Here is a 24,853-nt window from a genome sequence, read left to right on the forward strand (position 1 = left end):
CCCTTAGGGGGCTTTATTCATGAGGGGCCAAAGCACCTAAGATGTTGTCCACAACCCCTCCACAACTTGTTTTTGGGTATTTGACGTTCATTATGTTTTAAAAAAAGTGGGTTAATTTCTTCAGACAATGCCCACAGACGATTCCATGGACGCAAAGATTTATGGACTTGTGGAGGCATGCATTGATAGCTCTTGAGATTTGGACTAGATTCAACTAGGGGTAAGGAGGGGGGAAGAAAGCAAAAATGTAGAGTCTTGGATTATATTTTTTATGATTTGCATGTTCTCTATGTATAGTTTTGATGTTTCTTCTATTCACTTTTAAGAGTTTGCCCCCTTGAGTGATGTCTCTCTTCCATCATTTGTTAGTGACCCTCCTCCTCCTCCTCCTCCTCCTCCTCCTCCTCCTCTCTCTCTCTCTCTCTCTCTCTCTCTATGGTTAAGGCTCTGGTTCGTGTCGTGGTGTGTGTGTGTTCGATTCTGCTTCGAATGATTCTATTCGGCTCCTTGGCATTGTTGCTATGAAGTAAAAATTAGCTCATATCTCATATCTCATATCTCTTTGTTCTATTTGGGGACTTTTCCTTTGTATGAATTAAACTATTAAGACATGGTAAGTAACAATTGCAAGGTTGCGCCCCGCACAGGGTGAGGGCTGAGAGATGAGAGCATAGAAGCCCACCATCGTGATAGTGGGCGACCGAGAGTAGTGTGATAGGAGTAGGTAGTGATGTTTCCATCGTGATAGTGGGCGACTAGGAGGAGTGTGATTGTTGTAGTGGTGAAATGAACTTGATTCAAGTACTCACGAAGTTAACTTGATCCAAGGTTAACTCTAGACTTACAGTGGCGAAGTTAACTAGAATATCAAAGGCAACAATCGAGAGCCTAATTCTTAGAGAAGTGCAGATTGAAGGGGTTGCCACCCTTCGACCTTCGAGACAGTTTTCATGAATCGTTTCATCATCTTCATTCTGCGCACTAACATCTCTGATGCGCGGAGCTTCCAATCTCTTCTCAACCGGTCGAATTCTCCCTCACCAGGTCGATCCATTTCTCATTAAATCCTGGTGCGGCGATTTGGACCATGCTCTTCTGTCGATCGATCCATTCGTTTAGCCTCATACCTCCCCCATTGATTCATCGTCATGGACACGTCCTCTGCCGAACCTTTGGGGAGGTTCCAGTCCATCTACATGCACGACGTAAGGACCACATATACAATGATTTGAAACCACTAATAACACGTAGCTTGACGTGAAGAGAACGCTTGTCCGGCGTTGCCTTCCGCATCGCAGAATTACTTACCGCCAAAGATTTGGCGTCTCTATGTTGATGATTTGCAATTACTGATGTTTAGATGGTGGAACCGACGCTCGAAGATTATGCTTTCGCTACCAGGCACGGCGTTAAGAATACTCAGGCTCTGGGTAGAGCAGAGATCACACGAAGATTTAAGTTTCCCACCGGAATTTCTGCTTACGAGTAAGATCTATCGTTTTCATAAGCATTGAACCTGCTGATCGAAAGGAAGTATATCTGTAAGTCAGTAAGACAGTCGCATGACAAGATCAGTACTTACTGTCACGAATATGGGCGTAATAGTGTTTACAATCGCCAGTCATCCATGGTATCCTACGATACTGTTCGGACATTTGATACCAGTGTCTTTATATCACAGAGTGGATTATTACAATTTCTTACATACTTGTGGTTGGTCCTTGCCATATGCTTAGAATCTATCTAGTGTTGGAGTTATAATAGTTTGTGAATCTTTTTTCTAACTCACTTCCTTCACTCTCTATAGAAGTTGATTGATCAATCAATATGGTGTGTTTTTTTATTATAACACTTTTGTTCATCCATTAGCTATCAAGGTTCCAGTCTTTCCCATAATTCTTCCATGGGACCGTGTCAAAAGTTTTCTTGAAGTCTAAAAAACAACAGGAGACAGCTTCTTTCTGATGCTTGGCTCCTTCAGTTGCAACTCTTATGGCAACCAAAGGCCTGTGCTCATTTTTTGCTCAAGAATAATGCCATGTAGCTTTGCCATTAGACTACTCACCATGATTGTTCGATAATTCTTTGCCATCCTGCTATCTCCCCCCTTATAAATCGACACATCCTAATTGTATTCATCTCCCTCCCTAATTTAGCCGATTTCTTCTTATTGCTACAATACATTTTCCCAATAGTATTCCTCTTTTTAATTTGTGAAATGATCATTATAATTTTAAGAGATTTCTTTGTTGTAGCAAGATTGATTTTATGGCATTTAATAAGGAATTACAAATATGAAGAATGGAAACAGCTCAAAAAACAGAAGACTTTTGTCTTTTGAACTGCAATCAAATTCTCCTAGCACATAAGCGTAATTAATCCCTAGGCCCAAAAGGCATTCCAAGGAGTTAAAAGAGTGGTTGTTGGGAAATGCTGACGTGGTATTTTTAATGGGCCTCCTAGAGGGCCATGTACCTTCAGTGGCCCCCTAGATTACCCCCTCTCGAAGACTACGGCGAGAACAAAGAGCCCTAAAATGATCGTTTTGGACATAACGTCCCATGCGCGCCACTAGCTGCTTACCAGACCACATATAGTGATCAGAGCCTGCTACTCCGGCAGCGTCCCACCGAAGCGATCCCTTTGAAATTTCACATGGGTGTAAGACTTCAGACACACTCCAGAGTCGAGAGAGATTCCAATTTTCAGTTAGATGGACAGATCAGGACCAAGTCTTAGTTTCCAGCATGTCTAAGACCTCAAGGCAACGAGTGTGAATTTGATCGATTGAAGGTGATCACCTCCACTCCAGGACGCCCTTGAAACGAAGGAACCCAAAAGACATCAGGCCGAGGTGGCTCCACCAGCGGCAGTAATGTACGCAATGACGGAAAGCGCATCAAGGTAGACGAACTCGGAGACATTATATTGTAAGGCCTTATATCTTTTCCTAGGATTTCGTGTATACACTCAATATACTGTCGAGATGGATTCAAGCACCTGCAGGCCGTGCGGTCCTTGGAACTACACTGGCTCACTTGAGGAAGATGTCCGGATTCAAAACGACAAAACAATCAGGTAATTTGTGAGTTTAATCAGCATCACCCACTTACTTTTAGCAAGTTATGGTAATCTGCGATCATGCAATACTTTTTTTAACGAGTTGCCTGTTAATTCCTTGGAAACGCTAGCAACATAGGTCATTGAGTCTTCATAATTATGTGTGAAGCCATCGTTTGTTTGTGAATTATCAATGGTTTTCTCTATCGATCGTGCACGTTTAATATCCGAATTAGCTGCACGATTTTCTTTAGGGGGTGGTGAACCGCTGATCGAATCATCGTCAAAATCTGCACGCTTAATCTGTGCAGAAGCACCGCAAAAATGATTCAGCACATAATTTGCTGAGAGATTCTAAAAAACGAATGATCATGGGCCGCGAATTCTTGGTATTTATTAGAACTGCATGTTTTCAAGAACGATGAGCAACGGAAAGTAGGATGGTTTGGAGCCTAAATGATTGAAATCTTTGTGATGGCAGGGCACAACAAGGCCAGTATCACATACCGAGGTACATGGGTCACCAACCTCTACACAATCCGCCCTCAAAGACGGCATTCCAGCCGAGGAGTTCAGAGAAGGAGAAGATGTTGCTGCTGGACCTCGATCAGTATTCAAGGGAGCTATGGCCACAGTACAAAGGCTATAAACCTCAGGTACCCTTCTCTTACTATACCCGCATAGCATTGCTTGCACAAACTGTAATCATGTTCGTGAAGACCATAAGTTTTGCAAAGAGTTAACGCTGAAATACTTTTATAGATAAGCGGTTTAGAGGTGCCAATATGGCATGTGTGTTGCTTGTAACTGTGGTTAACCCCTCCATAGTTGAGCATAATGGACATGTGATAATGCCCTCCTATAGCAACTCTTTCTATAGCGTACGTACTAGAGTTCTTAGATAAACGAGAATAATGATCCCAAGGCTCCTCTATTCCTCTTCTACTCAATAGTCACATTATAGGCAAATTGGTGTGTGCCACTAAAATTTTTGACTTGGTAAATAAAGAAGATATGATGATCTCAATTCCAAAACTATGGACGGCAAGACAAAATACCATAAGGAGTCCGACTAAGAGTACATAAGACATATAGAAAATCGAAAATCTTTCTTTGAATGTTTCTCAAGATTCATCCTATTTGCCTTAAAATTGTTAACTTATAATTTCATGTGCTTAAAATGATAACATCTATTGATGTTTCACACCATGTATTCCAAGGATCGAGATCAAGATCAAGAGATAGAGAGATAGAAAGATAGATGGATAGAGAGAGAGAGAGAGAGAGAGAGAGATCAGAGAGAGGTCATGGAAGGCATTGACATTTTACAGTTGCACGGATTGGAATTGAGTACTAATTGAATCCTTGTTGAATCCTTTCCAAAATGTGTAATTTTTTTGTTAAGAGAGCTATATCCACATGAGCTAGGGATTAGGTAGGGATTATGCTAGTCTCATGTAGGTTGCTTTGCTTTGATAGGAAAAATGAATTTTTCGTACTCTACTTAATTTAGATACTTCTTACAAACTTAGATGGAAATGCATGAGAAAAGCAATGCCACATCCTACTTGAGGCTTTATGCTCAAGTCTATGTTGTTTGCTTTTACTATAGAAACTGATTTTACAATGTATTATTTTCAAAATTGTTCTTAATTGAGACACTTTTGGCATGGAATCTAGATGGAATACACTAGAAAGATAATGCCACATTCTAGCTTGTGGAGGAGGATATATATGCATTCAATTTTTTACATAAAAAGTCAAAAAATGTGTTGCCCAAGGATGATTGGTCAAGCGAAGTCCGTGAAACATAGTACTTAAAAAAGCATTCTTCATAAGCCCATAAATGAATAAAAAAATTATTGGGAGCATAAGTTCCAAACTACACTATGGCTACCACCACCCTATTGCATGGCATGCAAAGCACATGCCCTTCAAGCTCACCAATAAGAACATGTCCCTTTAGTCTTGAGGTGGTCATACCGTTGGAATTTGTCGTGCTTGGCCTAAGGGTAGTAGTACAACAAATGAATGGTCAAGAGAAAGCCCTACAAAGAACGTTAGATGAAGTGATAAAGATCAACCAATTGGGGCTAAGGGTAGCTTGGCTGCAAAGCATAATCCTAGAGTGGTCAGCCTTTATAATAAAAAAGATAATAGGTTCATTAATAGAAGGGAATTTTATAATTTGGGGGACTTTTAGGCTAGTTATAAGTGGGAGGGATTTAAAAAGTACTTATCAAATGTATCATGGTATGTAATTGTATAAATGATACTTTTAAAATCAAAATTGCACCATGTACATATGTACAAAAGAGGAAAATACAATAATACAAAAAAGATAAACTGTAAATATAGGGTATTTTAATTGTGTGCTTCTCACATGTGTTACATGCTTTTTTATAGAGTGATCATCCCAAGACTGTAATCCACGAATCAAGGACATGACCATCATGTAAAAAGTAGGAAGCATATTGGTATGCTTTAAAGCTAGGGGTAAAGAAACAAAATCTTTGTTGAATATATATCAAGACATACAAGATCAAGTATTTTCATGACAATTATTTTTAAACTTTGGATGGAAGAGAATTACCAAACCTAGTCAATGGCATTAGCCGGACAAGACGTTTTGTCCCAAAGCATAATTTGTTATGATGGATGAGGGACCACAATAATGATCAAATGGACACAAGTGGTAGTTGCTGTTACAGGTCAAATTAGAATTAATAGCACAAAGGGACGTGATCATGAGGTGGATGAGGGACCCATAATAATTAATCAAATGGACACAAGTGGTAGTTGGCCGCTTACATATCAAATCAAAATTAATAGCATAAAGGGACATGATCATGGAAAAGAACTGTGCTAAATTTATCCAAGACTCTTTAGAAGGTAGAAGCATTAAGATGTCATGAAACTTAAGGAAGGAATCCCATGATGAAGAAGACACGATGAGTTTATGAGGTAGTGAGATGGTAGTCATACAGAGCTAATGTAAACTCACCAGAATTTAAGCTCATCGCATTTGCATGGATCCTTTTCTACAATCACAAAGAAGAATTCTCACTCATGCTTTTTGGCATTCATTAAATGTTCCCTTATCTTTCAGAGCATTACAAATAGGGATCCATTTATCCACGAGTAGGAGCTCATGAAATGAAAGCAACTTGGAATGTGAATGAATGATCATAGGAGCTAGAACAAATTAAGGAGTAGATAGGAGCAAGGCACAAATCATATATGAAGCAAAAGATGTGTAATCCAACACCATGACAAACATCCCATTTAAGCAAAATTAGATGCATAAAAAAGAGAAGGAGACATCCCTAGATCCTTGAACGGTAGAGCAAATTGCCTTAAAAGCATTCACAGAGCTACCATGGAAGAAGGTATTTCATCACAATAAGGAAAAAAAGGTATTTATGGCCATGAATATAGAAAATAGTCATTTGCATGGAAAAGATATGAATCCAATGGACCTATAATAACTGATATCTTGGGATGGCCCATTTGACAAACCACTCCCAAAGCTTCTAGAGAAAGAGACAATTTAGTTAGTATCACTATAGCCATCATTGATCAAAGGAGTAGGTTAAGAGTCATAGGAAGAGAAAATGCGAGGATGAAAACAAGACGCAATGTGCAGATGATCTATGAACTTAAGTAGGGAGATCCAAGTGAGACTGCACATGATGGTTATTTAAACCACACCCTACAAATGAGGAAGATACCACCAATTCCTTGAATTGACCTCAACAAGGTGATACCCCAAGATCTTGAATATTATAGTAATTTCCACTTTTAGATATTTTTGTGAGCTATCCATATTAGCACCCATGTCCAAGAAAATATATACCCCCTCAAGAACCATGGAGTTTAGCCTACAAGAGGAAGAGGCTGACATGTAAAGAATAAAGGGAAAGACTAAGAAGCCATCCACCAAACACAACGAAGTACGGAAGAAGAAGCCAAGAAATCCTTATGCTCAAAGACATTTGACAAATCTAAATAGGCCAACCAAATAAGGGAGCACCGTGCTAAAGCAAATGGGCAAAGTGAGCAAAGAAAAAATCACTCTCAAGGCATGCCTAGAAGTTTTGAAGGCATTGTAAGCAAATTATGTAGTGGAGAAACTGATCTCCATTGAATCTCAAGGAAGTGCAATTGAAGCTAAGGAATGAAGCCTCAAAGGCCTTTGAGGGCATTCCACAAAGAGATGATCTACAAATTGAAGTGGAACAGCTAGTACAACTATAAACCAAGACATCTGAGCCATCCAAATTTGATGTCCTATAAAAACATGACCAAAGGTTTGACTCGATGTCTAAGGGAGCATCAAGAAAAAGTAAAACATTAATTCAACACCAAAAATTGGATTGGACATGCCCTTACAACAAGGGAGGTTTCTGTGGGCTAGGACAATGTAGACTTAATGCAACAATGTGTAGTATAGCAACAAGCACAAAAGGTGACTTGGGTATTTGACCTTGTACATAACCTCAACGCTGATCAAATTCATTCCAATTTTAAGATGCATCAATGGGTAAAAGTTGTAATGTTCATAGAAAAGGAGTGTTCTCCATCCATTGTCCCATCTTGCATATGAATGGGCATTCTACATGAGAAGTTGTGAGCATGTCAAGTCCACCTCTTGAATCCAAGAACATGCATACTAGCTTCCCAGCCACTTCATAGAGCACATATCAATGTAGGCAAGCCAAAATGCATGTAGAAGAAAAGGAATCAACGTCTAGTTTGATAACTACATTGATTTTACAGATGATTGTTTGCTCATGACAATTCTATTTTGGGCTTGCCACTTCTTGCGTCTTGACATTGGTTTAGAATTGCACCTATTGTGGATACCTCCATCTTGCTTTATCCCATCTTGCTCCTTCACAGATATTATTGGGTTATCTTTTCCATTCTTGCAGACTCCACCCATTCATATTCCTTCATTGACATGTCTAGTAAAAGATAGTAGGATAATCAAGCGTGTTAGCTACAAATCATTACTATTAACATGTTAATTTGTTCACTTAGACATGCATTTGAGTTGACTATGCTCTGGGATCTATGAAGATATATTCTTGTTTCTAAAATTTCCTATTAGCATGCTCACAACCTCTCACATAGAATGCTCATTTTCTATGCAAAGTGAGTCAGTGAATGAAAGATACGTTGCACACTTTCTAGATGCATCAATGATAAAATGGATTAGAAAATGTTCAAAGGAAAGGGGTGTTTGATTCATCAATGCTTGTGCACAAGGTAGTACAAATGGCCTCAGATTGCTGCATTGGACACACCCATTCCTTTGTTACCTCTTACACTCTTACACTCACTCACGAACATAGGTATAAATGAAACAATACATACCCAAAATTTCACTCTGTTATCTATGGTGCCATATTTACTCACATCATCCACTAAGTACAATTCTCCTACATAAACGTTCACTCTACTATCCATTGTGTCATATTTACTCACATCATTGATTAAGTACAATTCTAGTGAGTAAACAAATGTATGCTCATAATCCAAAACAACAACTCACGATAACTCCCTCACCCTCTAGAATTGACTACTTGTACTGTAAATACTCTCTCCCTCAATGCTTAGCATGTACTACACCTTGGAATACCTTGCCTCTAATCTCACTCAAACATAATTGTAGATGCTCTTGAGACTTGGGCTTGATTTCATGCCAAGACTATTTGTGGAGTTCCTCTGGGATATTTGGTTGTCCTTTTTAATGTTGGCAAAGATTTAAAGCTAGAAGCTTGATTGGTAACAGTGTTTTTGGGGAATGGTATCTCACTATAAATATTTCAATAAGAAATTTACCAATGTCTTGGTAAATTTCTAAAATTACATTGACATGACACTAGTTCCTCATAAGGTATCTAGTTAGCACCATTATGTGATAGTTTCTTGACTTTGACTAGAAAAACCAGCTAATTATCTACTAAGAAACCAATCAGAAAGGCCTAAAAGTGCTATGTGTCTATCAAGAGTCTTATCCTTGTCTAATAATATGGTTTCAAGTGCAAAAAAAGGGGTTGGAAAGTAAAATACTGTGTGCAAACCACCCAAGGATAGGCTAAAATAAACAATCTCATATATGAATTGCAAGGTAGATTTGTATAGAACATTTTGGAAGAAACAAATGCTACTACTAGCTACAGAGGCTTTATTTTGGTTATCAAGTGAGTCATCCTTGCGCTAGCTTGTTGTAATCTTACAAATGTATGGTGACTAGCAATTTGATTGTCTTGAGACCTTTTATGTTGGATAAGGAATTAACCCCTTCATTTTTCCTTGAACATATTTGATGTTGATAGTATGATATTCTTGGGCCAATGGCCATCTCAGAATCTATTTTTTAAATAAGAGAAATCAATGGCTTGTGGTCTATCTCTTACATACCATGGAGATCATGCTTTGTGCTCTATTTCTATTAATACCTATATATCATGGAGATGGGGTAAAGTATAGCACAAGTCTAAATCATAGCTAGGATTTCTTTCTCCACAATTGACTTTAGTCATTCATAAATGGCCAAGCTATGAAAAGAAATTTTGATTAGCCTACAAGTCTCATCTAGTGCAATAACACTATGCCTAGTTTAGAATTTGATGCATCCATTAAAAAACAAAGAGATCTTAAATTTTAGTTACTTGAACATTATAGCTAATGTCAAGTTTTTTTAAAATTTACACTAAATGCACAGTGACAGTCTTATGACCAATAAAACTTCTTGTCTTTTTTAACCAAGAGGAGAAATCAGACAAAAGGTAAGCTAGGAAGTTAGGAACATATTTGAGAATGCACTTGCACGAGCTTGATGTGGCTAGATCTCTCAAATCTTTGTACTACTATAATCTTTTCTAGATGTGTCTAGATCTCTCAAATTTTTGTACTCCTACAATTTTTTCTTGATCACCTTTAGTGCAAAGTGAGAGTGGAGAGATTATGAAGCCAAAAGATTTTATTTGAGTTTGTGTTCACTTACACTTTTTTTAAAACACTTGTAGATAGAATTGTTATTTAATCATTTTAGAACAATAGTAGTGTGCTAGAAGTCTTGGTTAAGTCTTGCAAGGGTTATCATGATATATGAAGACTCAAAAAGGAAGTGTAAGATTCTTTGTGTGAAAAATACCCCTTCTCAAGGCTTAGGTTATGTGTAAGGTGAGGAGACTGGGGAATATGAGGGCTCGTGCTAGTAGCTCAAAGATGGGTATGTGTGAATTTCATGACAAGGTCATGTGAGTAATTTCATAGGGTCAAAGATTCTGAGACCAAAGCATGTGAGTCTTAGGACACTCAATGCAAGTTATGGGTATGGGAATAGTCACCTAGTAACTATTGAAAATTTACCTCGCCTAGAGATATTCAAACTACTACAAAAAGCTTGATCATTTACGTCAAAGTGAACATGCACTATCTTATAAGATTTGTGGCTTTCTATTGGCACAAGGAAAACATCAATATCAGTTTTGTAGACATCTACATGTTGAACATGTGCACAAATCTTTGATGGATAGAAGAAATCAAAGAAGCTGAATTCATGAAAATGATAAAAGAAAATGTTTGAACAAAAACTTTGATTGTACTAATGTAGGTGAGTTGATAGAGTAACTATGACCTATTCATTTATATTTAGCATGCATTTGGAAATAGATTTCTCAAGCTTGAGATGCTTGTTTTCTATCATGAATAATGTTAGACTCTATCCTTTGCTCAACCTCAATAGTATCATGCGCGACATCATGTCTCAAACTAGGCCATAAAAAAGGCACTTTAATGTCTTCTAAATTAGCAAAATTTGATTTCAATTTCAATATTAGACGTTTGATTCCAACTACAAATGGTACTATTGGCCCAAAAGTAGACTATTTGAAAGCCTAGAGTTGTTCCAAGGTCAATTCATGATGTTTGTTTGTACAAAGTTTGGAGCAATATTTCTTGCAACAAATGCCAAGTACTTTTGATTGTTTTTATTGCCAAAAATAGCATTGGTGAGGATACTCTCTCCCACATTTCATATCTCGTTTTCTTAACTTTCATAATCTCATGCATAGTTGCAACATTTTCGAGATGATGATTTAACCAAAAGGGTATTCTCTTACTTGAATGCATTGAAAATTGCATCATTCTATGAGACCGAACAAGTAGATGTTGCATTTTGTGATCTTGCAAGTAGAGCTAATAGACCTTGATTGATACAACTCATTTAATGTATAGTATTTGAGATATAGAATGAAATAATTATGTCATGAATATACTATTATCTTATCTTGTGATGGAATAAGAGAGACTGGTGAAATAAGAGAGTTTGATGATGCCATGATGATGATGACCTTGTCCAACGTTGAGAAAGGTAACATCAAGCCTCTGCACTAGTGTGAAATGCACGAAGGATGACCCTAGACCCATTTAGAAAACCAAAATTGACCCTTCAATAGATTGATTGAATTCATTTTATCAAGTTGTAGGCTTAATCATTACGTCCATGATATTCCTTAGAGTCTACCTCAAAGCAAAGGTAGTAACTTAGACTTGATCTCAAAGCCGTATTTCATACTATTAGCATTGCTATTACTTGTGTAGCCACTAAGGCAATAGGCTTAAGTTTTATCATTCTATGAGGATTGTGCTATCACTACTAGCCTTTGTTCCATTTTCCCAAAAGGATCAGTATCCTTGGTTGTACTTTTTATTTTCACTCAAAAGTTTTGGTCAAGTTTTAGAATATATTACTATGTGGGACTTTCATAACCCTTTCAAGTTGGGGTTTATTTGATTATGCTTAACATTTTAGAAGTAAAAACATTTCTCTATTATAAGCTTTAAAGAGAATGGATTCTTCCTTATTATTTATTACTTTCAAGATGACCATGAAATTTAATTCATAGAGTTCTAATAGCTCAAAGTCATTGTGCTAATTATTCAAAGGATAAGTAATTAGAGAATTAGAGGAAAATCTAAACACGTTAATGCAGGAAACTATAAATGTTAAAAATGTTCCAACTCCAACTAAGGAAACAACATATGGGTCGACATACTAATTTTGTGATGGAGAAAAAGAAAGCACTGGCAAGAAAAACTAACACATGTGCCAAACCTCCCACTCCACATGTAAGTGTGGCATTAAATCTTTGAAATTATCCCTTTGCTATTTTTCTTACCTAATGAATGCTAGGAAACCTTTTAAAAAAAGTTCAAGTGACTCTAAATGAATTATTGAGTAAGTTTGTCCTATAAAAGATTATAACTAATATGAATCACTAATGGCCATTTAAAGATATTGATGCACATATTTTTTATATGATTTTGTTAATTTTTTTTTGTGGCAAGCATAATGTAAATATGTTTCTCTCTCCCACTTTTATAGAAATTATGAGGCACTAAAACATTTTTCACACAAGGAGCTTTAGGATCTACTTCTGCAAATGGCACGGTATATTCTTTTCTTTCAATATATCTCTATACATTTGCAAAAGTTTAGATACAGAGGATGCTTAACAACAATTGATCTACGAGTATAAGTGATGGGAAAGTTGAAGGATGATAAATATTTTTTGAAAGGAAGCCATAAGATGTTGTAAAGAAAGGAATGCCATAAGATGTTGTGAACATCTATCCATCTAACTCACAATTCAAGCTTATAAGACACCATCTAGTAAAATGACTTGCATACGTTCAAAATATATATTTATGTTGAGCTCTCATTGCATAAAAGATATATTTATGTGGAGATCTCATAATTCATTTCTTCTCATCACTTGGTGGTCTTATCTTGTCTAGATGATGGCTAAAAAGTATTACTCCTTTTGTCGACCCTTGGAAGGATCACTCATTTCTTTTAGAGCAAACAAAGCATTAGCTTCAAAATACCTAGAATAGTCATCTTTGATAAGAATGTATATAGTATTTATTTTGGAATTTAAAGTCTATTTGATATGTCCTTAGATTCAATTTAATATACCAAGCGAAATTCCACAACAAAATGGTGATAGAATTAATTATGCCATGCATAGAGTTCTAACACTTCATCAATGATTCACATATGAAGAAAAAGTTATCCGTGCTAACTAAATACAAAAATTAACCTAAAGAGGATAGTTTGAAAGCACTGATATGAAAATTTATAGAAACAAAATATAGATATCCATGGTTATAGAAACAATTTCTTGGGATATGAAATCAAAGCATGTCTAGCCAATGTAGACACTAATTATCTACTAAGAAACCAATCAGAAAGGCCTAAAAATGCTATGTGTCTATGAAGAGTCTTATCCTTGGCTAATAATATGGTTTCAAGTGCAAAAGAAAAGGTTGGAAAGTAAAATATTGTGTGTAAACCACCCAAGGATAGGCTAAAATAAACAATCTCATATATGTATTGCAAGGTAGATTTGTAGAGAACATTTTGGAAGAAACAAATGCTACTACTAGCTAGGCTTTATGGGGCTATGGGTAGGAGCCCTTATGGGGTCATGCATGGCAACCCTTATGGGGATTGGAGTCACCCTCCTTCTCTCTAAGGAACAATCCCTACTCATGGAGTCAATTCCCTAGAGCCACTGAATTAGGTTCATCCTTTAGAAAGCTCATTGCCTTCAAGCTCCCAGAGTTGTGAGCCTCCTACTTGGGTTCTCATACCATGTTTGAAAGTGACCAATAGAAGGTATGCATAGGAAAAGACTGGTAGAATAGCCTAGGAGCTCACACAATATGTGTGGAATCACTAACTCCTTAACTTGATGTTCTTCAAATATATGTGGCTATCTTATGGGGACCTTTAGGGTAACCCTTGTAGGGACCAACAGGGCCATAATGGCTGACTATTGGCCCTTCACAAGGCTGACCGACCGATAGGGCCATAATGGCTGTGACTCTCGGCCGACTGCTTTTGTTGGCTCTTCAACCAACAACACCAGCTATCTATTTATGAGGCTGTGGGTAGCCCTTATGGGGCCGCGGGCAGCCCTTATGGGCCTGTGTGCTAGGTAATTTTTTGGCTATCCAACCAGCCTGTTTGGCCCTATATAAGGTTAGGGTGTTGCCCTCTTGCATCCCCTCCCGATGCTGAACCACCTACTCTTTTGTGCACCCTGCACATCTGCCTTCTTCCAGGCCATGGTCTACCCTAATTGTGCCATCTGCTAAGGCTGCCTTTCTAGCTCCACTACTACATCTTCTTGTTGCCCCTTAGTCGCCTCTTAGTCGCTCCTGCCAGGCAAGATCCAAGGTACACTACCCTGCCATCTTTTCTAGACATCTACTCCCTTGATGTAGCTCTAAGGCTCCGAGTGGATCTCTTTTTGGGATTCCCACATGGCAGCCTTGCTGATGTCCATGTGGTAGCCACTCCTCTTCTCTTATCTAGGCCTATCCTCATTTGGGGGCTTACAGATGGGGAGGTGACCTTTCAAACATCTTGTCCCCCCTCACCTCTCGCATAAGTGTTGGTGCTCTCCTCTAGCCCCCCGTACCTTCCCAAGGTTCCTTGTCACACTCCCCCTTAATCCTCAGCTCACAACCTTGACACCCTCCTATAGTTCTGTCTCACCAATAAGCTTGTTTGCTTCCTCTTCCAGCTTCTATCTAGCTATAGCGACAAGAGTTCCATCAAAGAATGTCTAGGTAGACTTCGAGAGCGAATGACTGTAGAGCCTATAAGTCACCCTCCACAAAGAGAGAGAGAGAGAGAGAGAGAGAGAGAGAGGTGGAGGGAGACATATCATGATTTACCTTATGTATCCATACTCCTATTATCCATATCATGTGTCCCTCCTCCTTCCGATAGACAAAAGCGACAAAGACACTGGAAGACAAAAGCAACAGATGCGAGCACGGTGGGGGCGGGACCTTTTTATAACATATTGCAGAGACACCACATGGTACCTCATTAGATCAATAATACCTACCTCCTGTCCTTATCCTCTACAACTTCCCCAATGATGTTCACTTGGTAGAATAAGTCCTTGGGCAAAACATAGTTCGAAGAATGCTCAATGGAGAGAGTAGCAGAGCCAGTGTGCGGGGTGGGAGTAGCGGAGGTAGAGCGAGGGGTGGAGCGAGTGCTTAAGGAGTGAGGAGTAGGAGAGCGAGTGGTAGGGAGGGTACTGCGGCCTGTGAGAGGAGAGGGCAAGAGACCATACTGGAACTGTGTCTCATGGAGAAGGAGAGACCTAGAGCGCTGGGAGTGTACAGACTCATATGCATCTCCCGTGCTACCACATTAGCATCGACCCTTACTACTCTTTATGGACTACGGTCCTTGATGCCACACTTGGTATGGGTATGTTACCTTGCGGCATCTAAGTCAATAATAAGACAGTTTTTCCCTTTAAAAATTTTGATAAAGTGCTAGGATTCAAGCTCGATTTCAAGTTAGGAATTACGTGCTCGACGATGCATCTCATGTCCATACTTTTACTCCTTTGTATTTTTCTTTTAAAATTTTGATAAAATGCTAGGATTCAAGTTTAATTTCAAGTTGGCAATTAAGTGTTCAATGATTGCCATACTTCTAGTTTTATGGAGTTATGAAAAAATATATATACATAAGGGTTTCTTAATTCAAAAAAGTGAAAGTTGTCATACATAAGGGATACTTTAATCATCAAAAAATTTATAAAAGAGGTGTATATAGGTTATAAAAATACATAAGTAGGGGGCTTTTTTAATACCCCTTGATCACATGTGCTATATGGGGTTTTTACATAGTACGTGGCCTCCCTAGGTCTAGATTCTGGCATAACTACCTACATTTTCATTTACCCTACCCTCTACACTGGACCGTATCCAAAGGTGTGTGCTTGTGTTACACCCACCTCGGTGTCTAAATCCTTATTTAAAACTACCTTGTTTATGAAATTTTTATGGATAAAATGCACCCTTTGTCTATTCAATCTATGAATACCCCCTTTAAATGGTACGCTTCAGGCTTCTATATGTAAAACGTGCAAAAAAAAGATTTGAAAAGCCTTGTCTATTGAACATACATGCTACAAGTACATATAGTCACATGATTTTTTAAGGAATAGAATGCACCTTTTTTTCGGTTCAATTTGTGAAATAGAATAAACCCTTTTTCTCTTCAGTGTGTGAGTACCCCGTTTAAATGGTACGCTTCTTGTATGTAAACAAAAAAAGAAATATTTTCAAAACCATATTTTGTAGAGAGAGAGAGAGAGAGAGAGATGTACTATTTCATATATAGAGAGAGGGATTTTTATGTCTGTATAGAGAGAGATGTACTCTTTATATATATATATATAATCAATGTGGATTGCTCAACCGAGAGCAAGGGACTGCATGCGTAACGTACGGACACAGTACTGTGCTAATTGGGCTCATGGAGTCTATTTAGGTCTAGCAGGGGTGTGAGCTACGTGGGGCTCATGAAGTCTATTTAGGCCTCGGCTTAGAGAGAAAACTCACACACACACACAATGGAGAAAGCTCTTTCCCTCAGCCACTGCTCCTCCCTCACCATCTTGCATCGCCACCCTCGCCTCGGCTCCTCTTCTCTGCACACACTTCCTCATCCCCTCCTCCTCCACGGCCCCTCCCCTGCCTTGACCATTACCTGCCATGCTCAGCCCAACCGCACTACAGCCCATCTGCCCACGCTCCATAACTTGTCACCCCCCATTATCCCTCGTCTTCATTGCTCTTTCCCCTTGAATTACCATCCTCACGTTCGCTCTATCATCGAAGCCTGTGACTCTTGGTCTATGTCTCAGCTCAACATTTCTCCTCAATCCGATGAGGGAAAGCTGTTTCTCTCTTGCCAATATCCTTTGCTGGGATGCCTTTTCTTTGCTAACGGTACTGATGCGAAGCGGGTGGCTGCCAGTGCCAAATATCTCACCTGGTTTTGCTTCTTTGATTCCACCCTAGACGTTCCGGACGAGGTCCTGCAGGCAGCCGGCTCTTCCCGCGCTGAAGTCATTCGTGCCGCGGCCAGCGTTTTTCATGCGAAAACGACCGCTGATCTTGCCAGCAACGTCAATCCTGGCGTGGCTAGTACTATCATGTATAGTGGGTGGAGCTGGTGGACGGAAATTACGGAGGATATGCCTCCGACGCAGCAGTCTCGATTCTTTCAGATCATGAATGACATGATTGCTGCTGTCGAAGTTCATGGTCCGTTTCGCAAATCTGGCACAGTTCCACAAGTAGAAAAGTTCATTCGCAATCGTGGAAAAGATGCTGGAGTGAGGCCATTATGTCTCCTCATGGAGTACTCGCTACAGATGGAGCTGGATGAAGAGACAGTCTCTCATCCTCTCATTTCCCAACTCCATGATGCTGTAGTAGGCCAAGTCGCCTGGCTGAACGATATGTGGTCTTTCGAAGCTGAGGCTTCCAAGGGCGATTACTTCAATATCCTTGCCGTGATGCTACTTAATGACGAGTCCTCCAATATGGAAGACGCCGTTTCCAAAGCTTGTCAGTTGGTAAGACGGTGCGATTCGGAATGCGTTCGCCTAATGAACGAGATCAAGAAATCCAGCCTGATCCAGAAACCTGGAATAGAGAGCTACTTGGAAGCGCTAGGGAATTTGATGGCTGGGAATTACTTCTGGTCGACTATAACACCCCGTTACACCCTTGATGGCATCCCTCGGCAGCTCAACGCTGCAAATCTTCCTTTCGACCCCGAGTTGGTAGGTCATTTGTGTGACCTTCAAACGTCGAGTTAAATAAATAAATACTCCAAACAAAATGCGGGCAACCCCAAAATAAAAAGCGTGGAGCGTCGAAAGGCACCCTATTAAATATATAAATCCTCAAATAAAAAGCGGGCAACTCAAAATAAACAAAGGTATGACTTTGGAGCTCACGGGAGTCTATCATACATAACATGTAAGAATATCTTTTTTGTTTGATCATACTTCTATGTAGACCTTGCTGATCATGGAAACTACTCTACTAGTCTACCAATGTGTCCTCAATGCTCATTTATGCAAAAATGTTGGGGTTGAGAAACTAAACCTGGAATTGGATGTACTTCTAAAGTTGGCGTGTTTTGAGAAGCCCTCATTTGGAGAATTGGATATACCTCTAAAGTTGGATGTACTTCTAAAGTTGACCTTAATAGATGAAATCTTGCAGTTAGTGGATTTCGATAACCCTCATTGTACCAAACAACTATACTATATCAATCTGCATGCAATTAATGTTATTGCGGGTGAGGATATCACAATCCATGCATAGAAAGCACATATGTGAGTAACCTAGCACTCTATGCACACGTACATCTTAGTCATTAGCAGGATGCTACCAAGGAATCAACAAATAATAGTAAAGTTTAGCCCAATGGTGAATCTGATGATTCTACAAGTTGGTTGGCCTCGCCCAAAATTAATTACTATAACTTTCCCGTCTGAGCTCTAAAATTAGTCCTCCAAGTGCTCATATCGATGGCATAAGTCATCTTGCTACATCTTTAAGGTTGGAATTTTTAAGTTCTAGCTTATAAAAACCTTATGCATGGAGTTGAAGTATACTTACTTCCATTCAAGCCTTAAAAACGGTAGCATGGGCCAATATTTGCAACTCTACATCGAGAAAGATTTGTTCAATAACCTACATTTCCATAAGCCTGTCACTGCCTTCTTTTTCCTATTGGTTCAGAAATTAAGTCTAGTTCTTCACTTTGCAGAAATGGAAGAAAATCAGTTAAAGGTAGAATTTGACAAGTGACTATGTATACAAATGAATCTAATTTCCTTCTCCATGTTACATGAATTTTGTGTAAAGTTTCTATGCACCTACAAGCTGGCTAGTATTATTTCAATCATTATGCAATGTTCAAAGGTAAGCATAGACTCATTAACTGAGCATAGATACCACATGAGAGCCCTGATTGATGAAATCTTGCAGTTAGTGGATTTTTCTAACCCCTCATTTTACCAAACAACTACTATGATCTGCAATCAACATTATTTCGGGTGAGGATATCACAATCCATGCATAGAAAGCACATATGTGAGTAACCTAGCACTCTATGCACACGTACATCTTAGTCATTAGCGGGATGCTACCAAGGAATCAACAAATAATAGTAAAGTTTAGCCCAATGGTGAATTTGAAAATTCTACAAGTTGGTTGGGCTCACCCAAAATTAATTACTATAACTTTCTCATATGAGCTCTAAAATTAGTCCTCCAATTACTCATATCGATGGCATAAGTTGTCTTGCTACATCTTTAAGGTTGGAATTTTTAAGTTCTAGCTTATTAAAACCTTATGCATGGAGTTTACGCATACTTACTTCCACTGAAGCCTTGAAAATGGTAGCATGGGCCAATATTTGCAACTCTACATCAAGAAAGATTTGTCCAATAGCCTACATTTCCATAATTCTGTCAATGCCTTCTTTTTCCTATTGGTTTAGAGATTAACACTAGTTCTTCACTTTGTGGAAATGGAAGAAAATCCGTTAAAGGTAGAATTTGACAAGCGGCTATGTATACATAGGAATCTAACTTCCTTCTCCATGTTACATGAATTTTGTGTAAAGTTTCTATGCACCTACAAGCTAGCTTTTTTTTTTTCAATCATTATGCGATGTTCAAAGGTAAAATGATTGTATAACAATGGTCATAGACTAAGAGTTGCAACGATATAGAAAATGTCATATACTACATGATATGTTCACTCTTACATGTTACATGATATGTATTGTATAGTGTGATGCATAATCTATATACATGAGGTTGGCTATGTTTCATGAGGATAGAAAAACTACAAATCCATCACACTGTACACAAATAGGGGAATCGACCTTACTCAAGCCCCTTTGTTGATATATCAACAATCACATAGTCTATTGAATATGTTTGGTTTTCTTGTTGAACATAATGCTTGTAGCACTCTGATTATCACATCTAAGATGAGTACTTGAAAGTCAATTAGTGAACATTGTTTCTTTCTTGTCCAAGGAACGAGGTATCGATTGATAAAGATACAATTGTCACTTGTAAATCTCATTTGAGAGTGTGAACTAGCCCAATCAAAATCAGTGTATCCAACTAAGGAAAGGAACAAAGAAGATTACCATCAATAAAGAAGACCAAAAGCTTGAATACCTTCCAAATTTAGGTCTTCATTGCTATCCAATTACCAAGACATGTCTTTGCAAGATGTTACCCAAGAAGAATTTTCATAAAAAGAATGTTAGCCAGTTATGTATTTGGACCAACAAATTATAAGCAACAAATCAAACTTGTACATAGTTTGAGGAATGATCATATTTAGACGGATAGCTCACGGATAGTGCTTGGTTGAATGAATACTAAGAGTATTATGTAGTGGATGTGTATTTGCTAAGTGAAACTTCTCAAGAGCATCAATAATGGATTTTTTTTAGTGAAGAAATAAAAAACCTTTGTTATGAAATCGCTAAATTAGTAAATACAAACAAGAGTGAATGTCACCGAGATCTCACCAAGGTCTACCATTTCAAATGCCAAAGATAATAGCCTTATGATGTGTCTAAATGATTCGCAACAAAGATAGTGTCAGGACGTATAAGGCAATGTGGATGAATAGATGAGGTTGCTACTTTAGATATAAGTTTGGATTACAGGTGCAAGAATCAAATCCATGAGGTCAATGAAAAGCATTAATCTTGAGGTACAAGGCATGTGAGGCTTGTTTTAAACCATAGTGAGCTCGATGAAGATGGCATACCACGTGTTCTTGTCCTGCAATATAATAAATCTAGTGATTGTTGTACATGTATTCTTCCTTTAAGCCCATAGTAAGGAAATCCATTTTGACATCCATTTCATGAGCCTACTAATTGAATTGGGTTGCAAATGTTAAGAGAACATGGATGTCGGTCACATGAATAAGAGGTGAGAAAGCATCATGATAGACTAGACCACCAATTTTAGAATAACCTTTGGCAACAAGATAATTGAATAGGTGTCTATCTAGGAGGAAGATGACTTAGAATCCAAGATCTTTGGAAATGAGAGAATCATATGATACATGCATGGCATCTTGCCACTTCTCCTTTTGGGGGAGGAGATAGCTTGCTCATGAGTGAGGAATCCTCAAAGGTAGACATAGCGTGAAACTCAATATCATCATCAAGTGCAAAAGATCAATGCTAGCGGTCAATAGAAAGATCCATTAAAAAAATAATTCAATATTGCAACAAGATTTAGAGGGTGAAGTGTGAGTAGGAACCATATTATCAAGGGTAGATGAAGCATCCAAAATGAAAGGAAAAGTTGTTAAGATGGTGTGTTGATCGTTAGTTACATTGATAGATCGATTGTCACCCATGGTTTTTTCTTAAAAAGTTGCATCAATACTTATGACTACTGTCTTTGTAGCTTTATCATAAAATTTGTAACTTTTGATATTGTTCGGATACCCAATGAAGATAAGGTTGTGTGTATGAAGGTCAAATTTCATCATCTCCTTGGGAATATGAATATATGGGAAAAGATTAAAAGTGAGAGATGGAGGGTATCATGTACCCATCCAAGTTATGACTAGATTATCACTGGAAAGGGAAGTTGTGGGTAAGTAATTTTAAACATAAGCTATTGTAATAACTAATTCTACCAAGAACTTCTTGGAGAGACCAGCACCTCAATCTATCATTCTTGTCCCACTCATATTTCTAGAATCTAAGTGTGGCTTTTATGAATATATGTTCCCATATATCATGAAGGACCTGCCACTAGTTTGATGATTGATCCTATCTCTCCTACCCCTTATAGGAGAACCATATCATGGCTGAAATGCCAATGATCATGCAATATACCAATGGCCAAGTGAGATGATGTCAGACATGAAAAATAGAAGCCGATAATATGATGAGCTCAATGTCAGTGTTACTCATATGTTTGCATGCCTTGAGAACATAAAATAAATAATGCTTGAGATCCTATAATTGGTAGATGTATCCAACATGCAAAGATCACATTGCGAACATAAAATGTATCAACCAAGATCACATCCTAAACATATTCTAGACGCATTAGTGATCAATAGGTGTGTGCCTAGCCAAAGGCATGAGACATATTTTGCTAGTGATCACATATATGTTGCATGTAAGGAACATGTCATAAATAAAAGATATCTCTGCCAATGATCAACTTTTTTTTTTTGCATGCCTTGAGAATGAAAGTGATAAACTCAGCTAGATGATCATGAAACACACATCCAATGTAGTCGATAACAACCTCAATGCAAGATATGTATCATAGACAACATTGTGAAGTCGAGAACAATAATGTTTAATGATATATTTGGATCGAGCATGTGAGTCAAAAAATAATCTTAGCTAGATACGTTGAAGCCCATGTATTTTCTCTCAAAAAAAAAAGAGATTAGTTCTTGAAAAACTTTTAAAAAATAGAATCCTCTATTAAGAAGATTTTGAAACATCTTGTGTGTATTTAATTTTTTAATTTTTTAACCCAGATATCCTTCCTTGCCCCTTCCTTTTTGTTGATTTTTAAACAGGGTTCAAGTAGTTACGTAATCACGAGCCTTTTTAATGTCAATAATGTGTGTTAATAACAACTTCACATCATCACATTATTAAGAGCTTGGTAACAAGCCGGTATGCAGTGTCCTGATGCAAAAACCTCGACAGGATTTGGCAAAATCCTGCCAAGGCCCACCGGGCCCGGCGAGAAAATTCAAAAGCCCGCCTGGGGCCGTCGGGATAATCAAAAAGTCCGACGGGCTATATATTATATAAATGGCAGACCCGCAGCGGGCTCCCTCACATTCACCTCCCTTCAGCCTTTAGCCTTCAAGTAAATTTTAAAACTTTATCATTATGTTATTTTGACTATTAATTTCATAGTTTTGATTCAGCTCTGTGTCATTAATTCGACATAATGAGTTGTGTCACTAGTTTAGGTAGTTAATGTAAAAATGTCTAGCCTGATGTCGTACTTTCGACATATCAGGTCGTCCAAAAATACTATAACTAGTAAAATAGTAGGCAATATATATGGTACCTAGCTGTCGGCCCTTTGTCGTTCATTCAGCAAGATGGGTCGTTCGCATAGGTATATTACTCTCCTCGACACTTGGTCGTCTTTTCAACCATGTGTGTCGTTGAGACGTAACACCTTCCTTTCCAACCAATATCTAAGTATAGTTCAGCACTTAGTCATTTATTCGACTGTATGTGTCATTCTTAGAACTGTGCACTACTTGGTAGAAGTAGACTCGGCACTTGGTCGTTTAGTCAATCATGTGTGTCATTTTTGGGTAGTGGGTAGTTATGTAGGGTTTATTTAAGTTATGTAAGATTTTGTTAATTGGTTGTTTATTCGGTCGTCTGTGTCGTTACACTAGGTTCGTCTCTACGCAAGAGCTTGGCACTTTGTTGTTTGTTCAGCATTTGTGTCATCTCTCGTTGCATTCCCATTCTCGTGTGTGCACTGTAGTGACATCAGACGATGCACATTCCATCTACAATCTACATATACATGAGCAATTTGTGCTTGATGCTCACGTGCATGTGAAATGAACTCACTTATGTTTTTTTCTTTAAAGAATGATGTGGCCAACTAACTTTCTCTCTCCACATGCTTTGTACTGTGTACATGTTTTAATTTTTATATAGTGAATGTGTAAGTGTTTACTATGCTTATGTTTTGACATCCTTGTTTTCTCGCCTACAACAATCTTGTTATCAAGAAGCATGATCTTTGTCTCATTGTCAATTGGTCTTGTATGCAAAATGGGTGATGTCAGTTACGGGAGAGATGAGAGAAGGGATGTGATGAGAGCTCTTAGGTTGGAGCTAGTCAATGAGATTAGTCGCATGTTGCCGATTGCTATCGAGAGCACCATTTAGAATGCCACATCACTTGATGACTTCACTCATGCAATACTGAGTGCGGCAAAGATGCAACTTCAAGGAGAGGGAAAAGAAAATTTGACGGAGGCAAGATTATGGCACCCAGAAGTGGTCAAACACATGTGTCTCGGTGTCATTGGAAATGTCACTAAGTGTGTCACTGACCTATGACTCCAACAACCAGCTAAAGATATGGAAATAATATCTTTATGGGATGCTTAGTGGACAAAGAAGAAGCGTAGGAGCAAGAGAGAAAAGGACATTGAGTCACAGTTGTCAGTGAGCAAACATTAGTGCAAAGCATTAGATGAATTTGGTAGAGGTGGCGAGAGAGAGACAGGTGTTGTAGGAGCATCATCAGGTGATACAGGGGGGTTTGGACACTTGCAATGGACAACAAGAAACAATGAGTGTATGGTGATCATTGTAGTGCCATACGATGCTATAGTATGGCAAGAAGAGATTGGGAAGGGTGCATACGGATCTTGTCACAAGGTCCAATTCACTAGTGTTTCTTACTTTCCTAGTCATCTAGCATACCGTGGAAAGAAATACTCAGCAAGGTCCATAGGGAAATAGTTTGAGGCTTTTGACATTGAACAAGGGATGCAAATACTGCACCCTTGTCTCATTCGTTGCATAGGTAAGACAGGCGAGACTCCATGGGTAACTATCTTTCCATATTTCAATGTTCGTACCCTAGGGAAAATGATGATGCAATTAACTTTTTGCTTAGGTACATATAGGCATGCACATCTCAAGTTGAAGCAAGGAGGAGTGATTAGAAGCCCGGGGGAGGATCCAAAGATTGAAGCTAATGACATGGCTAGATTACAGGGGTTTCTAGACCATATTCCCTCAATTGTGTACCCCCTTGTGGTCTATTGCTCATACGGCAAGGATCATGCATTGTGATCTACA

General features: G+C 38.5%; 1 protein-coding gene across 1 annotated transcript in view; it reads left to right on the top strand.

Annotated features, from left to right (window-relative positions):
* The first annotated feature begins 2,986 nt into the window (after positions 1-2,986).
* LOC147887923 (uncharacterized) overlaps positions 2,987-24,853 on the top strand; it is a 40,677-nt gene continuing 18,810 nt past the window's right edge. Inside the window, exons 1-2 of the mRNA XM_087393251.1 lie at positions 2,987-3,078; positions 3,542-3,716. Of these exons, the coding sequence (XP_087249377.1) occupies positions 2,987-3,078; positions 3,542-3,716 (267 nt within the window). The remainder of the gene's footprint in view (positions 3,079-3,541; positions 3,717-24,853) is intronic.

Source organism: Dipteris shenzhenensis, chromosome 22 (genome assembly GCF_047967505.1).
Source record: "Dipteris shenzhenensis isolate YYH24624 ecotype China chromosome 22, Dip_SZ_1.0, whole genome shotgun sequence".
Classification (NCBI taxonomy): domain Eukaryota; kingdom Viridiplantae; phylum Streptophyta; class Polypodiopsida; order Gleicheniales; family Dipteridaceae; genus Dipteris; species Dipteris shenzhenensis.